Source organism: Haemaphysalis longicornis, unplaced genomic scaffold, assembly GCF_048455015.1.
Source record: "Haemaphysalis longicornis isolate Haplotype H1 unplaced genomic scaffold, Haemaphysalis longicornis Haplotype H1 scaffold_7, whole genome shotgun sequence".
NCBI classification, from domain to species: Eukaryota; Metazoa; Arthropoda; class Arachnida; order Ixodida; family Ixodidae; genus Haemaphysalis; species Haemaphysalis longicornis.
Window position 1 is genome coordinate 140,325,190 of NW_027526422.1, and position 26,056 is coordinate 140,351,245.

At 46.7% G+C, this 26,056-nt stretch overlaps 1 protein-coding gene across 2 annotated transcripts in view; it reads left to right on the top strand.

Moving 5' to 3' along the window:
- LOC144145195 (uncharacterized) overlaps nt 1–26,056 on the top strand; it is a 49,901-nt gene that overhangs the window by 11,556 nt on the left and 12,289 nt on the right. The window contains exons 3-5 of one of the 2 annotated variants that reach the window (XM_077676717.1): nt 12,579–12,644; nt 19,888–19,929; nt 21,253–21,306. In XM_077676717.1, the coding sequence (XP_077532843.1) occupies nt 12,579–12,644; nt 19,888–19,929; nt 21,253–21,306 (162 nt within the window). The remainder of the gene's footprint in view (nt 1–12,578; nt 12,645–19,887; nt 19,930–21,252; nt 21,307–26,056) is intronic. The other variant, XM_077676718.1, reaches the window with a different exon arrangement.

The following is a 26,056-nucleotide window of genomic DNA, read 5'->3' on the forward strand; positions in this document are numbered from 1 at the left end:
TGGGGCGCGCGGCGATTCGGACGGCCGGAGCAAAATGCGCAGGGGGAATCTCGGAGGCCATGGTATTGCTAAAAAAAAAAAGATGACGGATGCCAGATTTATATTTGGGTTGTCCAGCAATGCATTTGTCTAATACCAATGATATCAAATTTGATGGAAACTTCCGAAAGTAAGCTTTAAGAGAAACAGGTCAAACAGGGCTGGATCACAATCCCGTCTCTTTATCAGGGCATATATCACATGGACGCTTCTGCTCGATTCACGGCCAACAACCAAAGAAACCGGCAAATAATATAGGGGGACTCTAGTTCTGTTTTATAGTACGTGAGGAAAGACAACATGAATTGTACACAGGGGTACACCCTTTTAGCGTTTCTTTGGTTTTGTCACAGCTGACGTTGCGTACTGCGAAACGTAAAAGGTTTTTTATTTCCCACGTTTTTTTGGTGAAACCAACGTTCTTGGCCAGGAATTCTTTCCAGGGGGGGGGGAGCATTCGCCCAAAAGATGGGACGGGGAAATATGATATTGTAGTGTGTGGATAAAACAAGGGGGACACCTTTAATTACTCAGCACACGGAGAGTCAAAATGGCGACACAGCTGGAGCAAGAGCACCGGCAAGAGACCTCCGTCCTTCTCTTCGTTCAGTCCAGTCTCGCGCTACCATTAGCAGGATTGACCGCGTCGCCACTGTAAAAATAGACACCACTACACTTTCCCCCTCTTCTGAGAGCATCGTCCCGATGGCGTGGTATATTACGAGGCGAGGATGGCTTCGGATCCGGATGACGACGATGCGGCGGCTCACTTTCCAAGTACATAGAGTCGTCAGCGAAGAGGTCAGCTTCCACACTGGCCTTGGCGTGGGGGGTGGGCGGGGTGCTGTTATGAGCGGGAACAGTCTCTGTCGTGATACGGCTTCAGTCGTACGACGTGGACGACCTCGGTAGTTGACTTGCGCCGTGAGGAGTGTGCCCTACTATCAGGTGTGACTTCATAGTTGACGTCACTAATCCGACGCAGCACCTTGTAGGGCCCGAAGTACCGGCGAAGCAGTTTTTCGGATCGGCCCCGCTTACGTACTGGCATCCACACCCACACCGCGCCTCCGGGGTTGTAGAACACAGTACGTCGGCGCTGATTGTAATGGATTGCGTCGACACGCTGCTGATTTTCTATTCGTTGTCGTGCCAGCTTTCGGGCTTCCTCCGCCTTCTGTACGAAGTCGTCGACATCACCATTGTATTCGTCCTCTTGAACGGGTAGCATAGAATCTAGTGTCGTGGTGACCGCGCAAGGCTTCTTGCGTGTTGTTTTTCAAACGAAGCTTGAATTAACGCACTTTAACACGCGATTTGTGTATGCTGAACGCTAACAGTAAAGCCCACTTTAAGGAGCTTGGATGATGATAATGATGATAACCTAAATTCCCATTCGCCGGTGTATGGGTAGGCCACGGGTGATTCGTTCGTCCGCAGAGCAGGCGGTTATGCGGGCACGCGCTCGTGAGCGTGATCATGAGTGTGCTCGTGAGTGGCGCGCGGTCCCCGAAGTTCGTCAGGCGGAAGTGGAGGCCAACACTAGGTGTTTACTATCAAGATTCGCGTGTTTTAGATTTTTCTTTAGGAAAGGGACTAATAATTTTTCTTACCAGCTATAAAGTATAGTCGAGCACGATTTGAAGGTTATCGCGCCAGCATCGAGCGACCACGCGTGCCGCCGTCCTGTGGTTTCGGTTCGGGAGCCATGAAAATCAAGATTTCGCACTCTTTTCTCCCTTGTTGGCTGTTCCATGCTACAACAATAGGCCGCATGACGGACTTGCCACCCTTCGGGTTTCAAGCTTTACTTTCGTTGTTATCAAGTACGGACTTGTTGCCTTTTATCTACGCCGACGATAACAAAACTGGCAAGGAAGATTTGTTCGAATCGAAGTAGACTGCACTTGTGGCACATTCGTATATTATGGTGGTGAAGCTAGCAAACATGCGCCTTCGTCCTTAAATAATCGCCTTTGTTATGGTGTGTACTAGTAACGTGAATACGCCTAGTGGAACACCTCACTGCACTGCTGTTAAATGTTGAGCTTGTTGCACGTTTCTGAAATTTCATTCTATTTCTATCCCTTAAATCGAACAAACATGGCTTCAGTAAATTCAGGTTAAGCAAATACAGAATGCTGATTCTAACCAAGAGGGAGGTCAAGAAAACAAAGGAATAGTGTCAAAAAGACAAAGCTCCGCAATAAAGAGAATTGTGCAGTTTTGTTGAAGTAGAGGAAATACAGCATGGGCAGAGCAATGTTTTTCAAACACCAAAAATTATGGAACAGCGCTAGTCAATGAAATGCGATGTCGGGAGAAAAATAAGCATATCAAGGATTGATAGTTGACTGAACAAAATACAGTAACATGCTCTGTCATGTGATTATGCTTTGTACCAGCGTAAAGGCAAGGAATGACACGCTAAAGTCCAGGCCACATGTATGCCTATATGAGGCTGCTCCTGCAGTTCCGCAATTTCCCGGCCGTGCTGTTCCGCTAGCGAAACAGCGGTACTGCCTCGATCAGCTCACGGCAGGTTCTTGGCGCTGCTCGGTGTATACGGCGCGAAATGCAGCCAGGCTGTATATGTTGACATGTACAGGGATCAGACGTCGACGTAGCTCCTGTTTTCAGCCTTATATGTGCAAGAATGTCCTTAAAACTGCAGGTTCCGCGCGTGCAGGCGACTTCAGGCGGTTCTTCAGGCTACTTAAACCGCACCCCAGCCTGGCACGAAACATTGGGAGGGGGGACACGGGCCCGGTGTGCCCCCCCTGGCTACGCCCCTGCTGCGCTTTGTAACCGTAGCAATCTTAACGTGCCGAAGGCATCTTTTGCGCTAAACAATGTGAGAGATCCGTTAAGAGTGCCACAGTTGATCGTCGCAAGTTTTTTTGCGTGCATATACCCTGCCTTCAAACGAACTGTTGTGTCAGAAGGGTTTCTTGCAACGGTTTGTTTCTCGTTAGGTGAAGGTGGTTCCAAAAATTACTAGAACGCTTATGTCTGCTAACGTGATGTGAATTCGAAAGCAGCGTGGCACTGGTGATCGGTTGGTTGGCCGTGAGCCACTGAACGCACCAATCATCTTCACTGGCCAATGCCCGTCAGAGGGTATGTGGTAAGTGTCAGAGCTGGGGTTATTGACGTTGGAGTTAAACAGAAAGTATTGAACCGGCATTAAGCGCCTGACGGCCGCTGTCACCGTTATTTTTTATTTATTTCAGTACCTACATTGATTGATTGTAGGGTTTAACGCGCCGACGCAACGCAGGCGATGAGGCGCGCCGTAGTGGAGGGCTCCGGATTAATTTTGACCGCCTGGGGATCTTTATCGTGCGCCGAAATCTCGTACGCATGGGCGTTTTTGCTTTTCGCCTCCATCAGAAAAGCGGCCGCCGCGGCCGGGAATCGAACCCGCGACCTCGTGCTCAGCAGCGCAACAGTACCTACATTCCCCCAAGAGCATTGCAATAGGGGGGGGGGGGGTATTATAAGTTGTTAAAGATCAGCATCAGCCGATCTGCCGTACAAGGCACATTAGAAGTGAAGAAGAAGAAGCCTTCTCTCGTGGAGCGTGCAACCATCATCATCTAGTTTTTTTTTGTGCTGTTCCTTTTCTTATTAAACCTACGCTGTGTAAACGCCCTGTGGTCTCTCGTTACTAAAGATAGTGCCGTGACCAGGATACAAATCCCCGCAACCCAGAGAAGACAACCTGCCATCGAGCAGCACTGAAGAAAACGGCGGTGGAGCAGCGAAGCAGCCTGGAGAAGACGAGAAGATCGCAGCAGGCCCAACAGCAACGGAGTCAACGGATCCTCAAACGTAAGCGGAATTTCCACTTCGGAAAAGAAAATGAGCAAGGAAGTCGCGCGAAGAAGAGAAGGGCGTTGCGAACGCAAGTCAGGCAGCTAATTAATGCGGCGGAGGCAAAAATGCAGCAACGAGCTGACAGAGAGCATCTGATTTCCACGCAAGCCCAGATAAAGGGTATAGCATCAAGCCTAGCAAAGTGCAACGAGCAGATGGAAGGTTATTTAACGGAAGAAGTGGAGGAAAGTGAATTCCAGAGAGTGATAGAATACGACTTGAAAATTGCGGCAATCTCTTCAAAGATCGAGAACTATTTAAAGGGGGAAACGGAAGGCGTGCTGTCAGCTCAAGCGCAAGCACAGAGAATCGGATCGGCGAGTCATGCAACGCACGGTGCGCAAGACTCCACGGAGCTTATGAAGCTGCCGAAATTAGAAATGATTAAGTTCAGTGGAAATTCCCTTGAATAGACTAGATTTGGGACGCAGTATGAATCAGCAGTTAAATTGAGGCCTAATATAATGAATGGACAGAAATTCAACTGCATCATGTCGACACTAACCGGCAAGGCAGCCGCAGCAAATGAAGGACTTCAGTTCTGAGCCGAAAGACACTAACCGGCAAGGCAGCCGCAGCAAGTGAATGACTTCAGTTCTCAGCGGAAAGCAACTATGAACAAGCTATCAAGATACTAAAAGAGACATTTGGGAGACACGAGCAGTTGGTGGACCTGCACATGAAAGAGCTGTTACGACTCGACAAGGTACCATCAGTCTATCATACGGAAGGCCTGCGAAAGCTTTTCCTAAAGGTGCAGGTACACACACTGGCAGTACAGGTACAGGCTCTCGGAGTGAACACAGAGTGCTACGCCCGAATGTTGTGGCCAAGACTGAAGAAGGCTATGCCAGCAGAGCTACTGATCCAGTTCAAGACAAAGGAGGCATCGGAAAACAGGTCGACGGCTAACAGCGATGAAACGACGTCATCAATGGGAAAGAAAAGTGCCGACGCGTTGCAAATAATGGTAGAATTTCTTCTGGAACAGGTGTGTTTACGCGAGGAATCTCAGCGGCAGCAGGAGAAAGCAGGTACAGGACCAATGAGGTTGTATAAAACTTCGGGAGTGGAGATGGCGCTCGAAAACTGACGCCGACGACCGCCATCTTGCCGTGGGCAGAAAACTCGTTCCGTCGTAGCAGACGCATTGCACCCGTCGCATCATGTACTTGGTTTTGCGGCGGGTTGCGTTATATTTTTGCTTCCGTTCTTTTTTTTTTTTTTGCAAATTGATTCTCTCATGCGGCTAGCTTCAAGCGCACCGAGCTTTGCTTGTGCCCTTTCATTTCGACGCATGTGGTTACGGTTATGCTCCCCTCTTCGTGTTTCTAGTTAAGCGCTACGCCCGTCTCTTGTGCATGCGCCGGTGGCCGCGTACATCTGCTAATTATTTACATTCTTGGGCGCAAATAACTAAAATAACCAGAAGACACAATGACATTTTTTTCTGCCCTGTGTGTCGTTCTTCCGAGTTCTCTCTTGCCAAAGAGCAGAACTCGTGTTCGTTCGATCGTCGTTCGCGGATGGATGCTCCAAAGGTGTAGAACGCAGAAATGGTCTGCTCGTGCGTCGCGTTCGGCTGGGTTAATCGCGCAACGAAAACGTCGGTGATCACCTTTCATCTGTAAATACTCAGGGTCTCTGTGTATTATGGGTGTCGAGGTCATTACTAGTATTATAACGTTATAAGCGCCCACTTGCCCGCCGTTTGTGCGTTATGTAAAAGGAAAATTCGCCGAAGCACCTGCCGTCCGCTTACTGAGCATACCATACGCGCTTGTTTACGCAGATATGCGAATGTTTTCGCTCGTAGTTGTGGTGGTCCTGTAGTCACTTGAGTGATCAAAATCACGTGTTTGTAAATATGTGGGCAGCAAATTGTTTTGCTCACTAATTTAAATGCACAGTATTGCTTAGACAGTTACCGTCAAAAATCAAGGCACTCTTGTTTAATATATTTCACTTGCATCCGACCCTACGTGAATACTCCGACGTTTCTCGTTGGCGCTGTTTCGTAGAAGTCTCTGATGCACCACAATGCTCTCCCGTGTTCTTCGTCCGCGTGATTTTCTCATCAATAGCACGCTCCTCGCGTACGAACGTGCGCGCTCAAAGAGGTTGTGAATGTGACTGAGTAACCTCCTGAGCGTAGTTTTCTTATCAAAAGCATGTTGCTATCGTGCGAACGTGCGCGGTAATGTAGTCGTGCATCCAGTTATAAGTAACCTTGTGGATTTGAAAAATAACAAAAGTCAATGCGAGTGAGCCATGTACGCGTGATTATCATGCTTTCTGTAAATAAAAAAACCTGCTTTAATGAGCATCAGTGTGTGCCTAATCCATTTTTCAAAATGCGATTGAAAAGCTGGAAATAGACCCCTTGCGGTGGCTCAGTGTCTAAGGCATTGTGCTGCTCATCCCTAGAACGCGAGTTTGATTCTAGGCAGCGGCGTCCGTTTTTCTGATGAAGGCAAAAAGCGAAAACGCGTGTGTACGCGATTTGCCACGGGAAAAATACGACATATCGAGAACCGACTAGTCGCAGCCGAAACCACACTTGGCTGGATAGTGCATGGACCAGTGAGCGACAATACCATCAGACTGGAAGAGACACAGGCAGTGATGGTACTCGAGGTTGAGGCAACTGACGTGGAGTTGAAGACAGAACTGGAAAGATTTTGGAGCCTAGAAGCCATCGGAATCGAATCAAGGAGTATCCAGATGGACAAAGGTAGCATGGTTGCCGAAAAATTTAAAGAGCAGGAAGATGGGAACTATAAGGTGAACTTGCCGTGGAAGGAAACCATCAACATGCAAACCAACAATGACACTGCAATGAAGCGACTCATTCGGCTGACAAGGAGATTGGACAAGAACGAAAAGCTCATCGAAAGGTATGACAAAGCCATCTCAGAATACTTCAGTTCAGGAGTGGCCGAGAAAGTGAGCGAAAATTCAAGGTGCGAGTCCAATTTGTTATGACATGCCGCACCACGCGGTAATACGGGAAGACAGGGAAACGATAAAAGTTCGAGTAGTGCATCATTACGCTCAATCAAGAGAAAGTCATTAAATGACAATTTGGAAGCCGGTCCAAATTTCAACGAAGATATGCTTTCGCTATTTCTGATTGATTGATTGTGGGGTTTAACGCGCCGACGCAACGCAGGCGATGAGGCGCGCCGTAGTGGAGGGCTCCGGATTAATTTTGACCACCTGGGGATCTTTAACGTGCGCCAAAATCTCGTACACACGGGCGTGTTTGCTTTTCGCCTCCATCAGAAAAGCGGCCGCCGCGGCCGGGAATCGAACCCGCGACCTCCTTTCGCTATTTCTCAACTTTCGGAAAGAAAAGTTAGCTCGAATGGGTGACGTTGAGAAAGCATTTCCGCAAATAGCAATTCACGAACAAGACCGAGACGCATTACGATTTTTTTGGTGGAAACAGAACGCTGAAGGCGGGCTGACCAACAAAGTCGAAACGTGGAGAATGGGCAGAGTCACATTTGGAACAACGCCAAACACGTTCCTCCTAGCGGCGACAATGAAACATCACTTGGAGCAAATGAAGAATGAATTCCCAATTACCATAGAGAAACTGATGGAGAGAATTTACGTCAACGACGTGATTTTTGGAGCAGATACGATTGATGAAGCCGTTAAGCTGTACAAGGAATCCATAGAAATTTTTCAAAGGGCATCAACGAACCTCCGAAAATGGACGCTGAATGAAGAAAAGCTCAATAAGATATTAGACGACAATGAAAAGGACACAGCCCACCAAGAAACGCGATCGAAAGGGGACACAACGATACTGGGTATGAGATGGAAGCACTCAGAGGACATGCTGTCATTCCCAGTAGAAAAACGGATGTTCCAAGCGACGACGACAAACATGACTAAACGAGCAGTGTTACTATCGGGCTACTATCGGCATTCACGATAGGAGCCGAAATAGGATTTCAGCGCCTGTGGAAGATGGGCGTAACATGAAACGACCCGCAACCATAAGAGGAGAGCGACCAATGGAAGAAACTATTTGGAGAATGAGCACAGTTAAAACGTCTTACGTGCAACGATGCTACGTGAACAAAGAAAAGGACATAGAAAACGGGCACCTACACGTGTTTTCGGACGCAAGCCTATCGGCGTATGTAGCTGCAGCGTACATCGTGCACGAGTTCAAAGACAAAACAAAGGAAGCGACTTTAATGATGTCGAAAAGTTGAGTGGCACCGAAGAGTTATCTTTAGCCAGACTCGAACTCTTGGCAGCGGTTCTCGCAGCAAGGATGAGCGAGTATCTAAGAAAACATTACGTGGAAAACTTCGAAAGTGTCAGCTACTGGACGGACTAAATAATAACGCTTCATTGGATCAAAGGAGACGCCAAAAGAGAAGTAACTGTCAAGAGGAGAGCTTATGAAATACGCGAAAGAACAAACCAACGCAGTTGGGGGTTTGTCAAGCGGGAAGAAAACCCCGCAGACATGCTCACACGCGGAATCAGCGCCAAATCTCCAATAGAGTCATCAATGTGGAGGCACGGTTCGAGCTTCATCAAATCTGAAGAACATCGTCAGAGCACCGAAGACAACTTGAACATCAACAATGAGGGCGAGCGAGAGACGGTGCATTGCAAGGAACTTTCAGCGGAGCCAGCAGTACCATCAATACTCAACATAGAAAGATATGGCTCTTACAACAAGCTACTACGGAGGAGACGTATGAAAGGTGCAGTAACAGCAGAGGAAATAACAAAGGCCGAGGAGTACTGGATTAAGGAAACTCAGAAGTGTATTTTGCCTTTCCAAATCAAGAGAGGTAGCACTCAGAACAGAGGCTTTCTGCTGCATGGAAAGGAAGCGTACCTGGACGACGCAGACATCGTACGACACAAATGGCGAGTACAGTTCAGTGCCTTAAAAAATCGCCATGTCATAGTACTCCCAAAAGATGCACGATTTACGGAGCTTCTAATCTGGCACGTTCATACCCTAGTGCTGCACGGTGGTATTCAGGAAACTCTAACAAGACTTCGTACCAAGTTCTGTGTCGTACAAAGGCGGCAGGCGGTGAAGCAGATAATTAGCAAATGCATAACATGCAAAAGGCACAACGCAAGACACGTAGAACAGCTAGTACCTTCACTTCCAGCGGATCTGATAAACGAAGCGAAGCCATTCGAAGTTATTGGAGTGGACTCACCGGAAAACTGTACGCAACGTAGTCATCAAAGACAAAGGCCCGAGGACATTTTGGAGGATGTGCCGTATACAACGGACGTATACCGATAGCGATGGAAGAACAAGATCATATCTTCTGAGATCAGGCGGCAAGGAGTTGCTGCGAAGATGAACAAAACGCATATATCCGCTTGAAACCTGCTTCAAATAAGGGCGCAAATTCAAGCCATTGAGTCATTTCCGGCGGGTGGGAACCTGTTGAAGATCATCATCAGCGGATCTGCCGTACAAGGCACAATAGAAGTAAGGAAGAAGACGGCTTTCTTCGTGGAGCGTGCAACCATCATCATCTAGTTTTTTTCTGCTGTTCCTTTCTCATTAAACCTACGCTGTGGAAACGTCCTGCGGTCTCTCGTTACTAAACAAGTTAAAGAATTCAAAGAATTGCGCGTATAAGGTTCAGATGCTGCAGTCAGAGAAAAATTTGAACAGAGAACGAATTTGAATGTACAAGCAAACAACAATACAATAAGAAATAAGCATAAGCACCGCAGTCGACAATTGCAACGATATGGAGTAAAAATTGCCAGCAAGGCATGAAACAGGGCATAAAACAAGTCACAAAATAGGGCTTAAAACAGGGCACATACAAGCTAAATGTTTTACAATGTTTTGAGGCGCGAAAAGACCAAACACAGTGCTACTCATTGAGAAAATGGTGGGTTAATGATTAAAAAAATCGATCGTTGCTTTTCGTTTACATGACGTGTTGCGGAAGGCGATTTCAATGCTTGATAGATTGGGGAAAAAGCATTAATAAAAATTAAGGTACGTGCAGCTATTTCGTTTATCTTAAATTAGTGGTCACGCCAATACAAAGGTTGGTGGTTGTAAATATAGATCTCTAGTAACGGTAGTGCGTTTAACATATACGTCATGAAGGAAGCTAATGAGAAAACGTGTCCGTCGCAAATGAAGTTCAGGCCAGCCAAGCGAGTTCTTTATTTGAGTAATGCTAGTTGGAGGCCCGTAATTTTGAGTCACAAATCGAGTCGCACGATTCTGAACGGATTCCAGGTGGTCGATAAGATTTTGAGTGTGGGTATCCCACACAACGCATGCGCACTCGAAGGTGGGCCGAATGTTTGATAAGTATAGTCATTCCTGTACTTCCCGAGGTGCGTTCCTAAATTTTTACGAATAAATTTAAGAGTGGATGCAGCTTCGAAAGACACTGCTTCAATATGACGATTCCAAGTTAAGTCAGCTGAAATTATTACTCCTAGATATTTAACCTCGTTTTTTTGGAGAATTAACACATTATTTAAACTCTATTCCCCTGTGAGAGGTGCGTTTTTCCTTTAAAATCGAATCTGTTGGCATTGACTGATGTTCAAGGGCATACACCATGTGCAGCACCAATAATGAATTTGCCGTGGTCTGCCTTTTTGTCAGAATGGTCATTATTCTTTCTGTATAAAACACAGTCATCTACATAAATCCAGATTTTTGACTTGATGACCTGGACTATATCATAATGAATATCAGAAACAGCAATAGCCCCCGCACTGACCCCTGAGGAACACCAGAAGATACAGTAGCTAATCGACTTGGGTTGACAAGTAACCGTGGCGAAGAGAATTCGATACTACTTACTCAGAAGCTAAAAAACTGTTCCATAGTAACTTAATGAAATGTGCATGACACCCGCGTGATGTATAGCAGTAAGGCATCGCGACGGAAAAGCATAATGCTTCTGCTTTTAAAGCACGTCAGCCAAGTTTGTGGCCCTCAAAAGGCAAGGTTTGCGTAAGGTAGGTTCAGTATAGTTACTAACAAAGCTGATTTCTATGGTTGGCCCCTGGGTTCGAACACCGTTCCTCTGTTGGTTTTTATTTTTCAGGGCACCGTAGAATTCTGGGGCCATTCACTCGTCACAAAGACGGGTTGTTTGACTCATGGAAACATAAGGCGTTCGCATAAAAAACACTGGCATAAAACTCAATACAACCTAAAAGCCTGCAAGAGATGATATATGCAGTTCTTTTTTAAAGGAGCCATGAAGAGAAAACACAAATTTGGTTCATTCGAAAGATTGCCTCGTTAGCACCATAACGACACCACTTACAACGCAAACTTCGCTCAAATAAGCTACATAATTAGGAAAAAAGGAAATGACCATGCGACCCACCAGCTCATTTTCCGCAACAGAACCTATGATGTCACTTGGGAATGCTCTGCGATTGGCGGAGGCCGACAAAAACAAACACATGCTAGGCAGGGCTTACAGTTTGCATAGCGAGCTAAATGTCCGTGAAACATACTGCACATTCTTTTTATGACAAAGAACGGTGGAGTAAACGGTTGAAGTTCCGAACGAACACGCAAGCGTGTGCGCCAATGCGTACGAAACTACCGCCTGGCCGAGCTCGACATCTCGCCGTCGCGCAGACGAATTTTCGGGTTCGAGGCGCTCTGACCTTGGGGGAAAAAATGCCGTAAACACCTCCATGGTAAACACCGCGCATTGACGCTCGTATCTTTCTGGTCGAAGCAGAGAGCTCGCGCGAACGGCTTTCCATACACGACACCGGCCAACTGGCATAAGCGATACTGCTACTGAAGTTGAACTATTATTAACCGTAATAAAAATACGGCACATACGTACCAGTCTGTATTCGTCCGTCGCGACGGGGCTGACGAGGCAGCGGTGCCGACGGCAGGGCGTTCGTCTGTTGTGGCTATCGCGGAATGGTCGCTTTCCCGTCCACCGCGTATCCCACAACTCTTGCCGCTCGTGCACTTAGAAGCATTGAGCGTTCAAGTGGTGTGAGGTTGTTAAATGCAAGCCCGAGCTCATCGGCGAGAGTTTTGTTCTCCGGATCAGGCGAGTCCATGACTAGGGCTGCGGGTGCACTAGGTTTTACTAGTATTTTTAAAATGGCCGCCGTCTCGGTCGACTCCCGCGTGTGGGTGCTATATGGAGTCGACATACTAAGTATCTGTTTCATGGACCGGCTTGTATGACGCCATTGTTCACGTGACGAAATCTGCAATTTTAGCGGGAGATTTAAAATTTTGGCTTAAATTGCCTTATTTCTCAGTGAATAAAGCATCATTTGCTTCCGGGAAAGCGCTTGGGGTACTATGAAACACCTAATCTTTCGAATAAAATAAACTTTTGTTTTCTCTTCATGGCTCCTTTAACAATGCCTGCACAGGGAGGGATAAGCTAGGTGCTTGAACTTCCCTTCCGCGTTTTAATGGGCTTGCATATTTTCTAGCTGTCGCCTGGAGTGAAATTCTCAGTTGTAAAGTAGCCAACTGTATCCGACACATCTTTTGAAGCACGTCTTATTCTTCTGTGTTGTTTATCAAAAGAGATGGCGCAAGCTCTTCGCGAAATGCTCTTAATGTCTGGTCACAAATCCGCACTGAAAGAAAATGTGACCACTCTTTGAACACCTTGCAGTTCTTGAAGAGTGTGTGCGACGCCATTGACTTGTGTCGGGAACGCTTTCCCAAAAATAGTTTTCAGGTAAGAATGGCTTCAGTGTTCTATCTCATCTGCTCACATTATTTTGCAGATTCAATCGTGCCACAGAACATAACCTGAACATTGGTAAAACTGTCCTGAACAAAGTGCTCCAGCAACAACAGAATTTCAAATCTTCTCAATACCTTATGGAGAGAAAGGAATGTTTTTTTTTATCGGCTGCCATGCTAAGTCAAACAAATAAAGATCATGATTTGTACCAAATTATACAGAATACATTGACGACGCGCAATGTATGTAGTCCAGCAAAGAATCAGTATAACAGGCAGAAGTACGCATTTCGCAGTGGAAGAAATAATTGTGTTAGTAGGCCAGCGCTCTTAATTGAGTGTCATATTTTCTTTAAAAATTACGGAACCGGGAACGTAACTGAAATGTTTGCAATGACTTACGTGTGGTTACGTGACTTCAGTACAGTGGCATTGTGATTTCGCTGCTATGCTTAGGAAACTCTTGTGTACAACAACGTCGAGTTTTTATACATGAGTTCTGAGACGACACCCTTTGAGTAGCTTTGAGCATTATACGCCTTCTGCGCTTCGGCTGTGTTGGCGTACTTGCGTGGTTGACCACCATTCGCCGACACAGAAACGCGCAGTGCACCCAGGAACAAAGCACTCTTCATCACGGGAAATGGCGCGAGTCTCTGCATCAGCTCCCGAGAGACGCTATAGTACAGTCAAATCCCGTTATTGCGAACCTCAGATTAACGATTTTTTCAGATTAGCGAACATTTTCAAAATCCCCTACCAAATCTCCGTTAATTTCTATGTAAAAATATTTCACTACTACGAATTTCAGAACACCGATTATTTCCGAATAACGTATCGATTCTTATCATCCTTATATAAAACAACACTTCAAAATAACGAATTCCGAGTGTACGAAATTGCTCGTGTTGGTGTAAACAGGGACTGATGGTGGGAATGTACAACTATCATCATCAGTATACTAAATGCACCTTAGCTCTATCGCCATCGCCAGCGCTTGGGCAGTCTCACCGCCATGCTAGTGGCGGCGAGAATACAGTGGAGAATGCGATGCATGGATGAAGTCACAGAAAAGCTCGCCGTGGACGCTGCTGTCACCTTTGAAGATTACGAGGAGTGCGACGATGAAGCATGCACGTCTGTTGAACTGACGACTGAAGACATCGTCCACACCGTTCGTTGCGATGACGGAACCAGCGACGAGGACGCCGAGAGCGACGACGGCAACGCTAAGACAGGGCGTGCAAGCCAAGCGAAGAAGCCATGTCTAAAGCCGATTTGCTGCAGTGCGTAGCAGAACTGCGCATTTTTCTTAGCAGTTGCACCAATGCCATCGAGGCAGTGCAAAGAACATTGACATCTTCGAATCGTTCGTCTTGCAGCAGTTTAATGGCACACGTCAGGCAACGACTACTGATTTCTTCAAATAAACGTTCATCCAGTCCCGCGTAAGGGTAACGCGATTGTGCACGTGTTTCCAGTAAATAGGTGGATGCGTTTGTTAAGTTCATAAATTTTACCGAGCATTTTTATTTTTTAGATGCGGCTGCATCTCATTCACTCGCCTTGTCCCTCCATACGGCGTTGTCCGTCTACACCCCTCCCCCTACACTATAATAAAATTGGCCGCGTATCTGCTCCGTTCGTTGCAAATGCCGTCAAAAGACGATAGTCTTTATCGGCTTTTGCGAAGTAGATGCCCTTCGCTTTCCCGCGCACCTCTCATGTTGTTCCTCTTGCGTCGCGCTCCTCCCAAGGTAAAGACGCCAAAGGTTTGCTTAAATCTTTTTTAAATTCCCCGCGCTCCACTGCATCAAACCGGGTGTCTCGATGCGAACGCTGCCGTACGGCGAAGACGCGCGTGAATCGAGGCGCCCTACTTCGACGTTTATAGAACCGCGTTTCCCTACTCCACGTGCGTTGCAAGCAGAACGTGGAACCTATCTATTGGAACCTTGCGTAACTGTTGCCGGTTGATTTCTTAAAATGGCGCCAGAAGCTATAGTGGCGTGGGCGACAGCAGGCGACGGCGGAGTGAATTCTTTTTCTGCAGTTGATGAATTATTTATTTTCCGGAAAGTCAAGCATGTTTGATTTTTCTATAAAGGAACACTGCAAATATCACTTCTGTATTGATTTGTTGTCTCATACTTGCGTAATGTCTTGTTCTTCTTCAACAATGGTGGCAAGTATGAACATTACACCGGACATAGACGGGTAGATTTAGTTGTGGCTATAAAAGACTATTGCGCAGGCATTGTTTTGCTTTGGCCGGGTGGCTGAATCGGGTCACAGAGAGAGAGACAGACAGACATACAGACAGACCAAAATTTCTGGATTTAAGTAGCCCAAGAGAGACTATCGTCTTTAAAAAAATAGTAGTTAGCGGCGCCCGGTTTCGATCCCACGACCCTGCGGGCAGAACGCGAGGTACATGGTGCTCTTTCCACTGCGCAACAAAACTTTTTTTTCTTTATTGCCATACTTTGACACACACAAACAAAACACTACACTCTTATAAAGGCTAGCCAGTACTTGACTAACAGAGTAATGGCTAAAACTGTTTCATGTTTGTTAATGTTTCAAACACGGGCAACCGATCCGGAGGCTCGGGCTGAGCCCTCCGCACTTCAATAATCAGACGAACAGACCCAGAAAAGTACTCTTTGGACCGTTTGGCATCGATGTCGCGATGGCGGATGGCCATGCGCGATTTCCAAATGCTGTGCAGGGCCAGAACCATGACAAGGTCATATGGTACCCCATCCTCGCTTTGAATGGGTAGAAACCTGATCCCGCAGGCATCCAGGGGAAGTCCTTCTTTAATGTGCGCTGAAGCACATCCCAAAAGAAGACCCCATCCCAACACTCCAAGAAAACATGTTCAACCGTCTCGGGTTTTTTGCATGGGTAACAGTCAACCCCCCATGGAATGTATAGACCTTTCTCTTTTTGCCAGGTTTTTACTGGAAGGACGCCCACATGAAGTTTAAAAAAGAACGTTTTAAACCATGGCGGTACTGCCATTCTCTTTACTCGTTTAAGTACGTCCTGCCCAGGCCCTGCACGGTACATGGATCTGTACATCGGCTCAGGCAAAACAATATCCGCAAGGTCATGGTACAGTCCTTTGCGCGTCACGTTTGATAAGTATTCAAGCGTGAAGCGGGCCCGTAAAAACTTTGTTGCCAGTACCACCTCCCGAAAATATCCTCTGGGTGCACCAAAAGTAGAAAACGCAGAAAAAACAACAAAATCAAAACCGAGACAGAATCAAATGCTACGAACGCGCCTTATATCCTTGACTCATTCAAACTACGTCAAGAAGCTACTGATACAACGCATGATGGGGCAATGATTAACACTTGCAAAATTCCCCGCATTTCCCCGAGGGGAAGAATGTGAAAGTGCGAATGCAGGAGTTGAATTTGCGCGGTTCGGTAATGTTCGCGAAAGAGAGATCACACACATACACACAACTACAAAGAAAGAAAGATGCATTTATTCACAGACACCTATTTGTGTTGTCGTTGTACTTGATTGCTAGAGCGGATCTCAGCTTTGAAATTTCGTGTCGGTACTCCTTTAAGCGGGTGCATTAGCCCTTCTCACGCCCGATTCCTGGCCAATCCCCCACGTGGGTATGTGCCATGCACAGACACCTATTTGTGTTGTCGTTGTACTTGATTGCTTGAGCGGATCTCAGCTTTGAAATTTCGTGTCAGTACTCGTTTAAGCGGGTGCATTAGCCCTTCTCACGCCCGATTCCTGGGCAATCCTCCACGTGGGTATGTGCCGTGTCAGCGGCCAGGCAGCGCGAGCCCATCTCCCCCCGTTGCCAAGGAAGACGAGGAGATTCCTGGCCAATCTCCCACGTGGGTATGTGCCATCTCCCCCCGTTGCCAAGGAAGATGAGGAGCGCGTGCACCCGCAGCTGTTGCTATGTGGACGGACGGCGGTCAACGGAATTCAGGGTCGCTTATAAAGTGCATTCGCACTTAATAAAAGAAAAGAAGCTCCCACTTACAGCAGCAATGATGGAGTAAAGGTCGTTGCGACAGCGAAGCCCGTAGCACACCACTTAGAGAGATTGACCAAGATTAGCCAATAAAACATAATAATAATCATAAAACATAATAATCATACGCGTTCCCGACACGTTTCACGCGATTTCAGAATCAATCCAACGGAAACACCAAGTGAACCCCGAGATGTGTCGCATCTACACAGGGTTCCCCACGCGGGGAGGTGGGCGCAATTTTCACTATAACAGTTATTCAAAATAACGAACTATTTTTTGCGGTCTCTTGAAATTCGTTGTATCGATATTTGGCTGTACAGTGATTTACGGGCCTGTAGGTAGCAAGTTACCATCATCGACTGCAAGGACAGACTGAACGCATAATTAAGCAAGTTTGCAGTTGTGACGTTGCCTCCAGGTGATGTGGGTTGCACGTTTCTTGGGGCTAAAGTGTAACCTCCAAAATTTCGTAGGAGCGGTCTTGAATGTGGCTTTCGCCGTGATCCTCCCCGACCGTCATCGTCGTTGGCAACTGTGGTCAAAAACCTCCACCGGAACGCGCATATACTCTCTTAGGAGGATTAGCCAGTGACTGCCACAAAATAGCTGTCAAGAATGAGTGAACGTTTATTTCGGGCAAAAAGGAAGAGCGTGTAACCACGCTGGGGCCATCTTGAGTTCAGGATGACCTGGGAACGTGTAAAAGCAGCTGATTCTTCTGGTGGGACGTCGCCAGCTGGCCCTCCCACTGCAACAGCAAAATCTCGTTAATTCGAACCTAAAAAATTCGAATTTGGGGATAATTAGAACCGTACCATATGGTCCGAGCAAGTTTCCACAGACGTATATGTATAAGGGAAGTCCGTTAATGCAAATCCGAGTAAGTTCCCGCGCGGATAATTCGAACTACGGGCAACAACGCTGGCGGCTTCACGCATGGCACTTGGCCAGAGAAACGCACCCAGTGCCTCTACACGATGCTGCGTAGAACGGAGAAGGTTAAATCACCACCACCACCACCACCACCAGCATCATCATAATCATCATCATCATCATCATCATCATCATCATCATCATCATCATCATCATCATCATCACAAGCCTATCTACGCCCACCTCAGGGCAAAGGCCTCTCCCATCAAACTCCAATTACAATGGTCCTGCGCTAACGGCGACCACTTTATCCCCTCAAACATCTTGATCTCATCTGCCCATGTAACTTTCTACCGCCTCCTGCCAAGCTTGCCTTCTCTAGGGATCCACTCTGTTACCCTTAATGGCCAACGGTCATGTTGCCTTCGCATTACATGACTTGCGCACGTGAATTTATTCTTCCTAATGTCTACCAATATGTTCGTAACACGGGTTTGTTCCCTGACGCACGCGTTTTAAGGACGTATTAGAAGAAATTAAGAAGGTTAAATAGCGTGACCAACCTAAATCCTATACAGCGGATGTTTAAAGAGAAGCATCATTTGCGAACTAGATCGATGACGACGCTGGTGCAGTGGTGTGTGTGGTGCGCTGACGAGATGAAGGCATCATATCTTAGTGCAGAAGCGCTGAACCTGTCGCTGCCATTAGCGGAAAAGATGAAAAGGACGCAGAGTGCACGCGTCCGCTCGATAGTCATGGCCGGATGGGGATGTTTGCTCGTCTCTTCTTCTTTAGTTTTGAAAGAGGCGATAATGGGTCTTTAGACTACATTCGTTTGTTGGAGCAAAACCTGCTGACGGTCGCGCTTAGACATAAAGGCGGGGCCCGATCAGTGGGGTTTTCAAGCGTCAAAGTGTTGACATGCCCCACTGCCTCTTAATTGCAGTGTACTGTTGTTGTTAGTAACTTTCATTAGTTCGAACTTTCATTAATTAGAACTGAGATGGTGCCGTCTTGCGGTTCATATTAACGAGCTTTTACTGTATGGGGAAGGGGTTCGAAAAGAAGGAAAATTCGGGATGTGAGAGCCCTCCCATACTAGGTGAAGGATGCAGGGATACATGCAGGATTTGCATGTTGCGAAGAAGTGGGAGGGACAAATATCATGGGGTATGGTTCCGTGGGGGAACATTTCCCCCTGGATATGGTGATTTTTGCCTAGCTGGAGATGAGGGAGGGGCAAAGCTCATCGTTGCAGCCGATGATGAACCAGGATGTCGTGGTGTGGAGATGGCGGGGAAAAGTCACTTTGTGGTCTGAGCAAGGAGCTCCCAAGGCTGCTTGGGAGCCGTCGATTATTCAACCTAATAAATCTTTGCCAATATTGTCATCTGCGATATAGCTCACGAAGCATTCATCTTGCGCAAGTGTTGAACATAGCTGATCGGTGTACCTTTTGTGACCGTCGTAGAACATAAAACGGGGTTGCTACTTTTGGTAAATGGGCTTTGAGCTTTCACTTCTCTACACAGGAGCCAAGTCGGAATGACGCTTTCGAATTGCCGGGTGGGCGTCCTTGTCTCGTATGACTCGTCTATTCAATAGCGAATCTGAGATGAAATAAACTGTCGGCTTCTCGTGACCACTTATTTCAATAATAAATGTGCGCCAGATTTTATGCGACGAAAGGTTCATTCCATAAATATCCTCGTTGCAAACGCCTGGCCGGCTGGTTCCCTCGCCTCTTATCATAAGATTGCCCGTGTGCATAGGAACAGATACCACTATATTTTGCTCCTCACCAGTGTAGCACATCCAGTTATTTCAAATAATTTCAGGTAATTGTTCATAAATTATTGTATGTGGAGTTAGCCCATTTTAACTAACTTCAGGTAATTATGCCAGTAATTTTCTCCAGTGTAACAATGCTTCGATTGCAGAAGATCAGAACAGAATATTTCTGCGTTGATTTTTTCATTAATTCATTCTTGCGGTGTAACGGTGTGTTTGTTTTTTAAACACCTGGAATATTGTTATTAGTTTACAATAAACCATCGTTAATTTTTTTTATTCGTGTGGCGTGAATGTGTGTTTATTTTTTAAACGCCTGGATTGTCATTATTAGGTTACAATAAACCATCTTGTCGAATCGTTCTCGGCGTTACACCTTTTATCGAGGTGCATCGTTATTCATGCCCATAGGGCCTATGCGGAACTCTGCATTAGAATCCCATTTATTAGTGTGGCGGACTTTGTGGCTTTGGATAGAACCAAGAGGGTGACATATCATAACAAGAGTGTATAATAATGATGCGCAAGATTTTTTTTTTCATTTTAGGAAAATGTTCCCTGCTTTAAAGAAACTCTGAGAGCGAAATGGGTAAGCCATAATCAATTCAATTTGGTTGGAGAATACAGGATGTAAATTGCATAGAGAACATGGTTTTTGTGCATCACAAATTTGCAAACATTATTTACATTTTTTTCGCGCTTCTGTCAAGGTTGCAGTATATTATTGTACATTATTTCACTGTTGCTCTTATCGAGACAGCCGCTTCCAACCTCAAGCAGCAAATGCAAAGGTACAACGTGACCACCTGTCTAATTCCACCCCACGCTTCTTACCGAAAATTCCGGTGTTCGTACTTTTTAAAGTCTGAAAAAACTTCCGGACAAACTTCAGGAGCGAGCTGCAAGAGGGTGACTCAGCAGTTTTGGGAAATTCGCCTTCTCAACTACTGAATGTCTACAGCACAATGCGGTTCAATTTGTCCATTAAGTCTGCAATTTGGTCACTGAGCTATCGCAGCAAATCAGTAGCAACCCTGGCGAATAAAGGGAAGTACCGAGAATGAATTGAGCCGCGCAGCTGGTAATTAACGTCATATTTGTCGTAGCATGACTTTATGACTGCTAGAGGCGTGGGGAGATAGCACAACGCTGTTATGAGGCACACCATCCAACCCCCCGAAATTCAAGTGGCATAAACGACTACCTGCGCGGCGTGATTGTAAGGTGCACCAATGTACGGCCCGTTTAATACCAGTGGCTCTTCAAAGACTCTTCTCCTGAATTTGATGGCCAACATTAACGAGAACTGCCCCTTTTTGTTTGCATGCACAACTAACCGTTCCGAGAAGGTTATTAACAGCTATAATGCTGATATGACATGATTTTGAGGGGCGTTATTTAGAAACTAGTGAACCAAGTTTATGAAACATACGTTGGGGCTTCAAGAAATGTCAGTGTTTGTGATAATGGCTGTGTTCTCAACCTATGTCTGTCTCTAGAAAACAATGCATCAAAGGTTCCTACTTACCATCGTCGAAACAGTGAGCTTATAGGCCGTAAACGCTAAGCGACTGTTAAGCCGAGTAAACACAAAGTGCTTAACGTTGCACATACGTGCTTGTGTTGAGCTCGGCTCATGGTGAAACCATTGAAGCACCTGCCGATGTTGGTACCAACACTCCACAACTCGTTTGGTTCAAGAAAAGTAAAAAATAAGAACAAGCAGAATATTTTAATATTAGGAGTAACAAAATTTGATGAGTTAACCGGTTTATGAAAAGAATTGGAAGCTAAGCTAACACTTATATCAAATATGAGCAAAATGAAATATTTTCTTTTGTTACCCCTTGTACAGGGGTCAAGGCATACATTTGACACCAACTATGTTTTGAAATATTTTACCTCAATGCAGATTCCCACCAAGCTAATCCCCCTGGACCAGATGGAAACTGCTCAGACAATGATGGTATCGTATACTCTTCCTTGCCATCGCGCATACGATAGTTGGAAACTTTCGTGAAGTAAAATGTGTTCTACGTCGTGGCGCTGAACATAACGTTATCCACCACAGAATCGAATGATGCCTATAGATTGGTTTTGAAGAGGTCCCACTGGAACGTTTAAATTTGAATCACATTTTTAAAAACATGTTACTGCTTCAAGAGAGAGATCGCACGTTCGAAAAACAACGTGGTTGAGTACCCTTGTACACATTATTTATATTGTATATTGGGAGCTACATATCTTAGGATATGTTGGCGCGCAATGTCAGAAGCGAAATGGGTGGCAATTTTTGTTTAAATGCAGAAGTTAGTCCTCCCTTTTGAACACCGTAAACACTTGTATTTTAAACAACGCTCTCGTTACGAAGAAAAATGGTTTATTTTGCAAAAATAACAAACACATCTCTCAACGAAATATCCGTAGTATAAGCATACTATTAAATTCTCATTGTCTGCAATTAGTTCCAGAGCGCGTGTTACACAAATAAAACAGAAAGAAACTAAATGCGCCGGCGACTCTTATTGGTGGAGACACGTTCCGTAGCGCCGGCCTCAGATACAAAACAAAAAAATGCGGCGGCTTGGCTTAGTTAGCTAACCTTGGATACCCCAAGCAAAAGCTTGTCTTAGTGTGGGTGAGTCTTGGTTTCGCTAGATAGCCTTTGATGTAGCTATAGTGCAGACCACGCCGCAAAGCTGTTCGTCAACGTGCAACGCTTACAGAAGTAGGCCCGGCGAACACGTCGTTCCTCTTCGCCGGGCTGGAGACGGGTCAAGTAGCCCGAGACAACCCAGCGGCGTATGCATGGGAGGCTGCAGGGGTGGTCGGCTGCCTATCAGCTGATCGACCGCAACCGCGGCGGCGGCCGCCGCTCGTGCTGAGCAGAACGACTGAAAACGGGGGCTTGTGCGCAGCGCCGAAAACGGACTCGGCGAATCAGACGATGCGCTTCGAGGAGTGCGTACCCGGGGCTTGTCGCCACGGGTGTGTCTCTGGTCAAAAGGTGAAATTGCGCATCCGCCGTGAAACCGCTGGCCGAAAGTAGTAAAGCTTTGCTGTAAAAAGTGAGTGCGCCACATGCCTCCTGCTGCGCCAGGGTCCCCTGCTCGACGTAAGACGCCTTGAGGAGTTCGATTAAACATCGTTGTTCTCTCATTCACGTGTTGTATGAAGCACTTGTGTGCTCTCAAAGTAGATTTTGTTAGTTTCTTTAGGTAGTTCGACCTCTGCTAACTTTTTGCCTGTCGCCCGTGCTCTAAACAAACTGTTAACTCATTTAAAGGCATGACATTTTCTTAGGCGTAGTAAATATTTCATGAAATATAATGAGCACTCAAAATGCGGCGCTCCTGCCTTAGTACACAGTACGGTGTTCTCGTTGTCATTTCAAGGTTCCGTTATTTAGTTTTATTTTGTGAACATTGATGTGTTTACCGCGATCATTAGTTTTTTTTGTCCTTTGGTGCTACTTTTCGAGAAACGTAATGTCTTACCGAGTGCGCATAAAGAAAGCAAACTCAGCTCTAAGTTCCTTGGAAATTAGAAGAAGAGGAGACTCTTGTTTTATGCAGATAAAAGTCGTCGGTTAGGAAATAAACTCGCGGAAAATAAATTAAAGCTGGAATTTTAAAATGACGTTGGGCCATTTATGTTTATCTGCTGCGGATAATTGACAATGACGCTACAACCCGACTTGCAGAATGGCCTCGTATACGGACGGTATATGAAGTAGAGGATGTACAAAAACCCTTTATACGCAGGAGAAAAAAATGTTCGGGGCAATTTATTGATTGGGATAACGTGATAGAACTTGATGAGCGTCTATAGTGCGCTCTCTTTTTGATGGATTGGGTAGCCGGTTCATTGCAGCGTATATTTCTGCTACTGCGTTTTGCATTAATCATTTTTCAAACATATAAAGGCCCAAACTGGCTGTCTGAGAAGCCATTATCCCCGTCGATTGGAAGGCTAAACTTTATACTTGGCGCATGTTTCCTTACATCGTTGGGTTCTACGCATGGTGAAAGCAATAATGAAGCTGCAGGTGCATAAACTCCCGGCTGTAACAACTAAGGTCACACAGCTTCCCAAAGGTTTTTTCGAACGGGACCTTCGCAATAGGCACGGTGCACCGGACAGAGGCTGCTGGGAGGGCCGCACTTTTTCTACTAAAGTTGTCGGTAGCGCACGCTCCAGCATAGGTAAAGGAGTGGCCATTCCTCGACCCATTATCACCCACATGCCTGCAGCATGCCGTGCCATCTATGCCGGGCCAACGATCTGTCTGGGGTTGGCACTGAGACACGGTGTAAAGAAAGACGGCCGTGATGCATGCATCGGCTCCTCCCTTCCACTTGTATTATCCGGAATCTGACTTGTCCGCTACAATAGCAGCGACTGCCGTATTTTCGTTGGTGGCACTTGAAGTATTCGTTCTTTTCGGCCTTGTTACCTTAGATGCCTTTCTTGTGTGGGCGCCCGTGCGTTACTCGTGATAATGCCGGCTGTTGCTGTCCTGGACACGGCGCCGACACTTACGTAATATGGATGCTACAAAGAAAGCCCGTGATATGCGTGGTATCTTTCCTACAAGAAATCACCAACCGAACCACCAGGATATAGAAAACGGCGCTGCTGCTTGTGAGGCAAACATCAGCGCAACGTGCCTATTGCCTGTGTGTTTTGCAACAAGTATGTCGGCAAAGGTTACGATGTATACTTTGCTTCGACGAGCAGTTCCTTAGTTTTGTGCGCATAGGCGCACCGTCATGGCTATTATCATGACTGCCATGAACCATACCTCACTTGTGTGAAGGCGCGATATTCGTACCGGCTATAAGAATAAGGGAGCTATGGAGACAAAATACAAGTTGGTTCTATTCGACAGATTGACTCCTTAGAATAATACTGACACAACTTTTAGCGCAAACTTCACTGAAATAAGCTGTATACGGGGGAAAAAGTCCCGGGCCATCTCCACTAACATGAAACCTGAGGAGGGGCGAAGCATGCAATGTATACGCGTATTCTTGGCGCTTTGGAGTTTTTACCCACGGTGATGAAACCATTGGGGGTAGAGGTATACAGCTTTGCTGTAAAAGTCTTGTGCCTTTCAAGCGCGAAGCGCCATAGCGCGAGGCGTTGGACAACGGGTGTCTCGGTGTTTTAGTACCGTGACTACTGGCACGATGACGACAGGAGACACCGAAAGCCCGAGACCCTAAGTTGCTTCGCCGCTAAAGCAGAGAATGGGCATGCGACACTTTAGCTTCTTTTGTGCACGGAACGTAAGACGTATCATGGGCAGTTTGTTGCGATTGGCTGAGGCTGACATAATCAAAAGCAAATTAAACAAGTTAAAATATGAGCTTTCAGACGGAGGTACTGGAGGTTACATTTAGTGCGCATTCTTTTTATTGCAGTAATAATCTTGGTCTAAGCAATGCAATTTACAAACGAACGCGTAGAGATAGAAACACTAGGGCGTACGGCGCGCACAATGCCGGCCGACGCTGCACAGCCGACGATCGCGCTGGGCATGTCTGACAAGACAGTGTCATGGCATAAGCGACATTCCCCTTTAGACCATTCCTGTCGAGTCGTACGCAATATTTCACCACACGATCTCTATTCAGGCGTAACAACAAGTCCGATACAATTCGGAAGAAAAAAAAACCGTGTGCGGACAGTGGTTGATTAGGATTTATTGGTCATGCCATTTGCAACGGGTATCGTTGCAACAGGCAATGAATTAACAAACTTTATTAAGAAAAGGCAAGGGGAGGGAAGGAGAAGGGATGGAATGGAGTGCGATTAATGGGTGAAACCTGAAATCCAGGGCCCCAGTGGTGAGTGCTCCTGTCTTCGCCGCCTCCAGGGGGTTGAGTTGGTCCTGTGCAGATGTGCTTTCCAGGGCCGCCTCCCATGTATCCAGTGTGGCAGGCTGCGTTGAAGGGTTGCTTGTGGCTGTTACCCATATGATCAGACAGGGCCATGTGGACTGAATAGCGTGGGTGTCTCTCTGCATTTTTTGCAGTATTCGTCAAGCGCTCGGTGTTGTTGCAGCATCTTAGACCAATGTGAGTTGTGTATAAGTGTTATAAAACCAATACGTATTCGTTTTGATCTTGCGCAGGATTTCCGCTTCCGAAGCCGTGAGGTCTTTATGTCTAGGTGGTTCAGTGAATTGTGTCGTTACGCCATCTATGAAGAGAGGGTCTCACCAGGCTAACCTAACATAGTTTTAAATGCAGAGCGTTTCTTTAACTCACGATGTCACCCGGCGTTGGCGTGCCTCGTTGTCCGCAACAGCCGTTCCAGGTGCGCCCTCTCCCAAATCCTCCTCGCCTGCTCTCCGCTGCTCCTCGCATTTCGCACTTGATTTCACCCCCACTCCTATCTGCGCATGCGCCGCGTTGCTATGACAATGGAGGCGTGTCGCCTGCGTCGTCTGCTTCCTCTCCGCCGCGGCTGCGCTCCGCGGCGCCGAAGTCAAACGGGAGGGCGCGGCCTCGTCCGCAACAGCCGTTCCAGGTGCGCCCTCTCCCCCACTCCTCCTCGCCTGCTCTCCGCTGCTCCTCGCGTGTTCTCTGCGTGCTCGGATCGCATTCAGCAACAGGTGGGGCGCGCATGCGTCGTAGGTTGGCGCGGGAGCAACAACAGTTGTGGAGTGATCGTGACGTAGTCGTGACGTGGTCGTGGCGCGGTCGCGC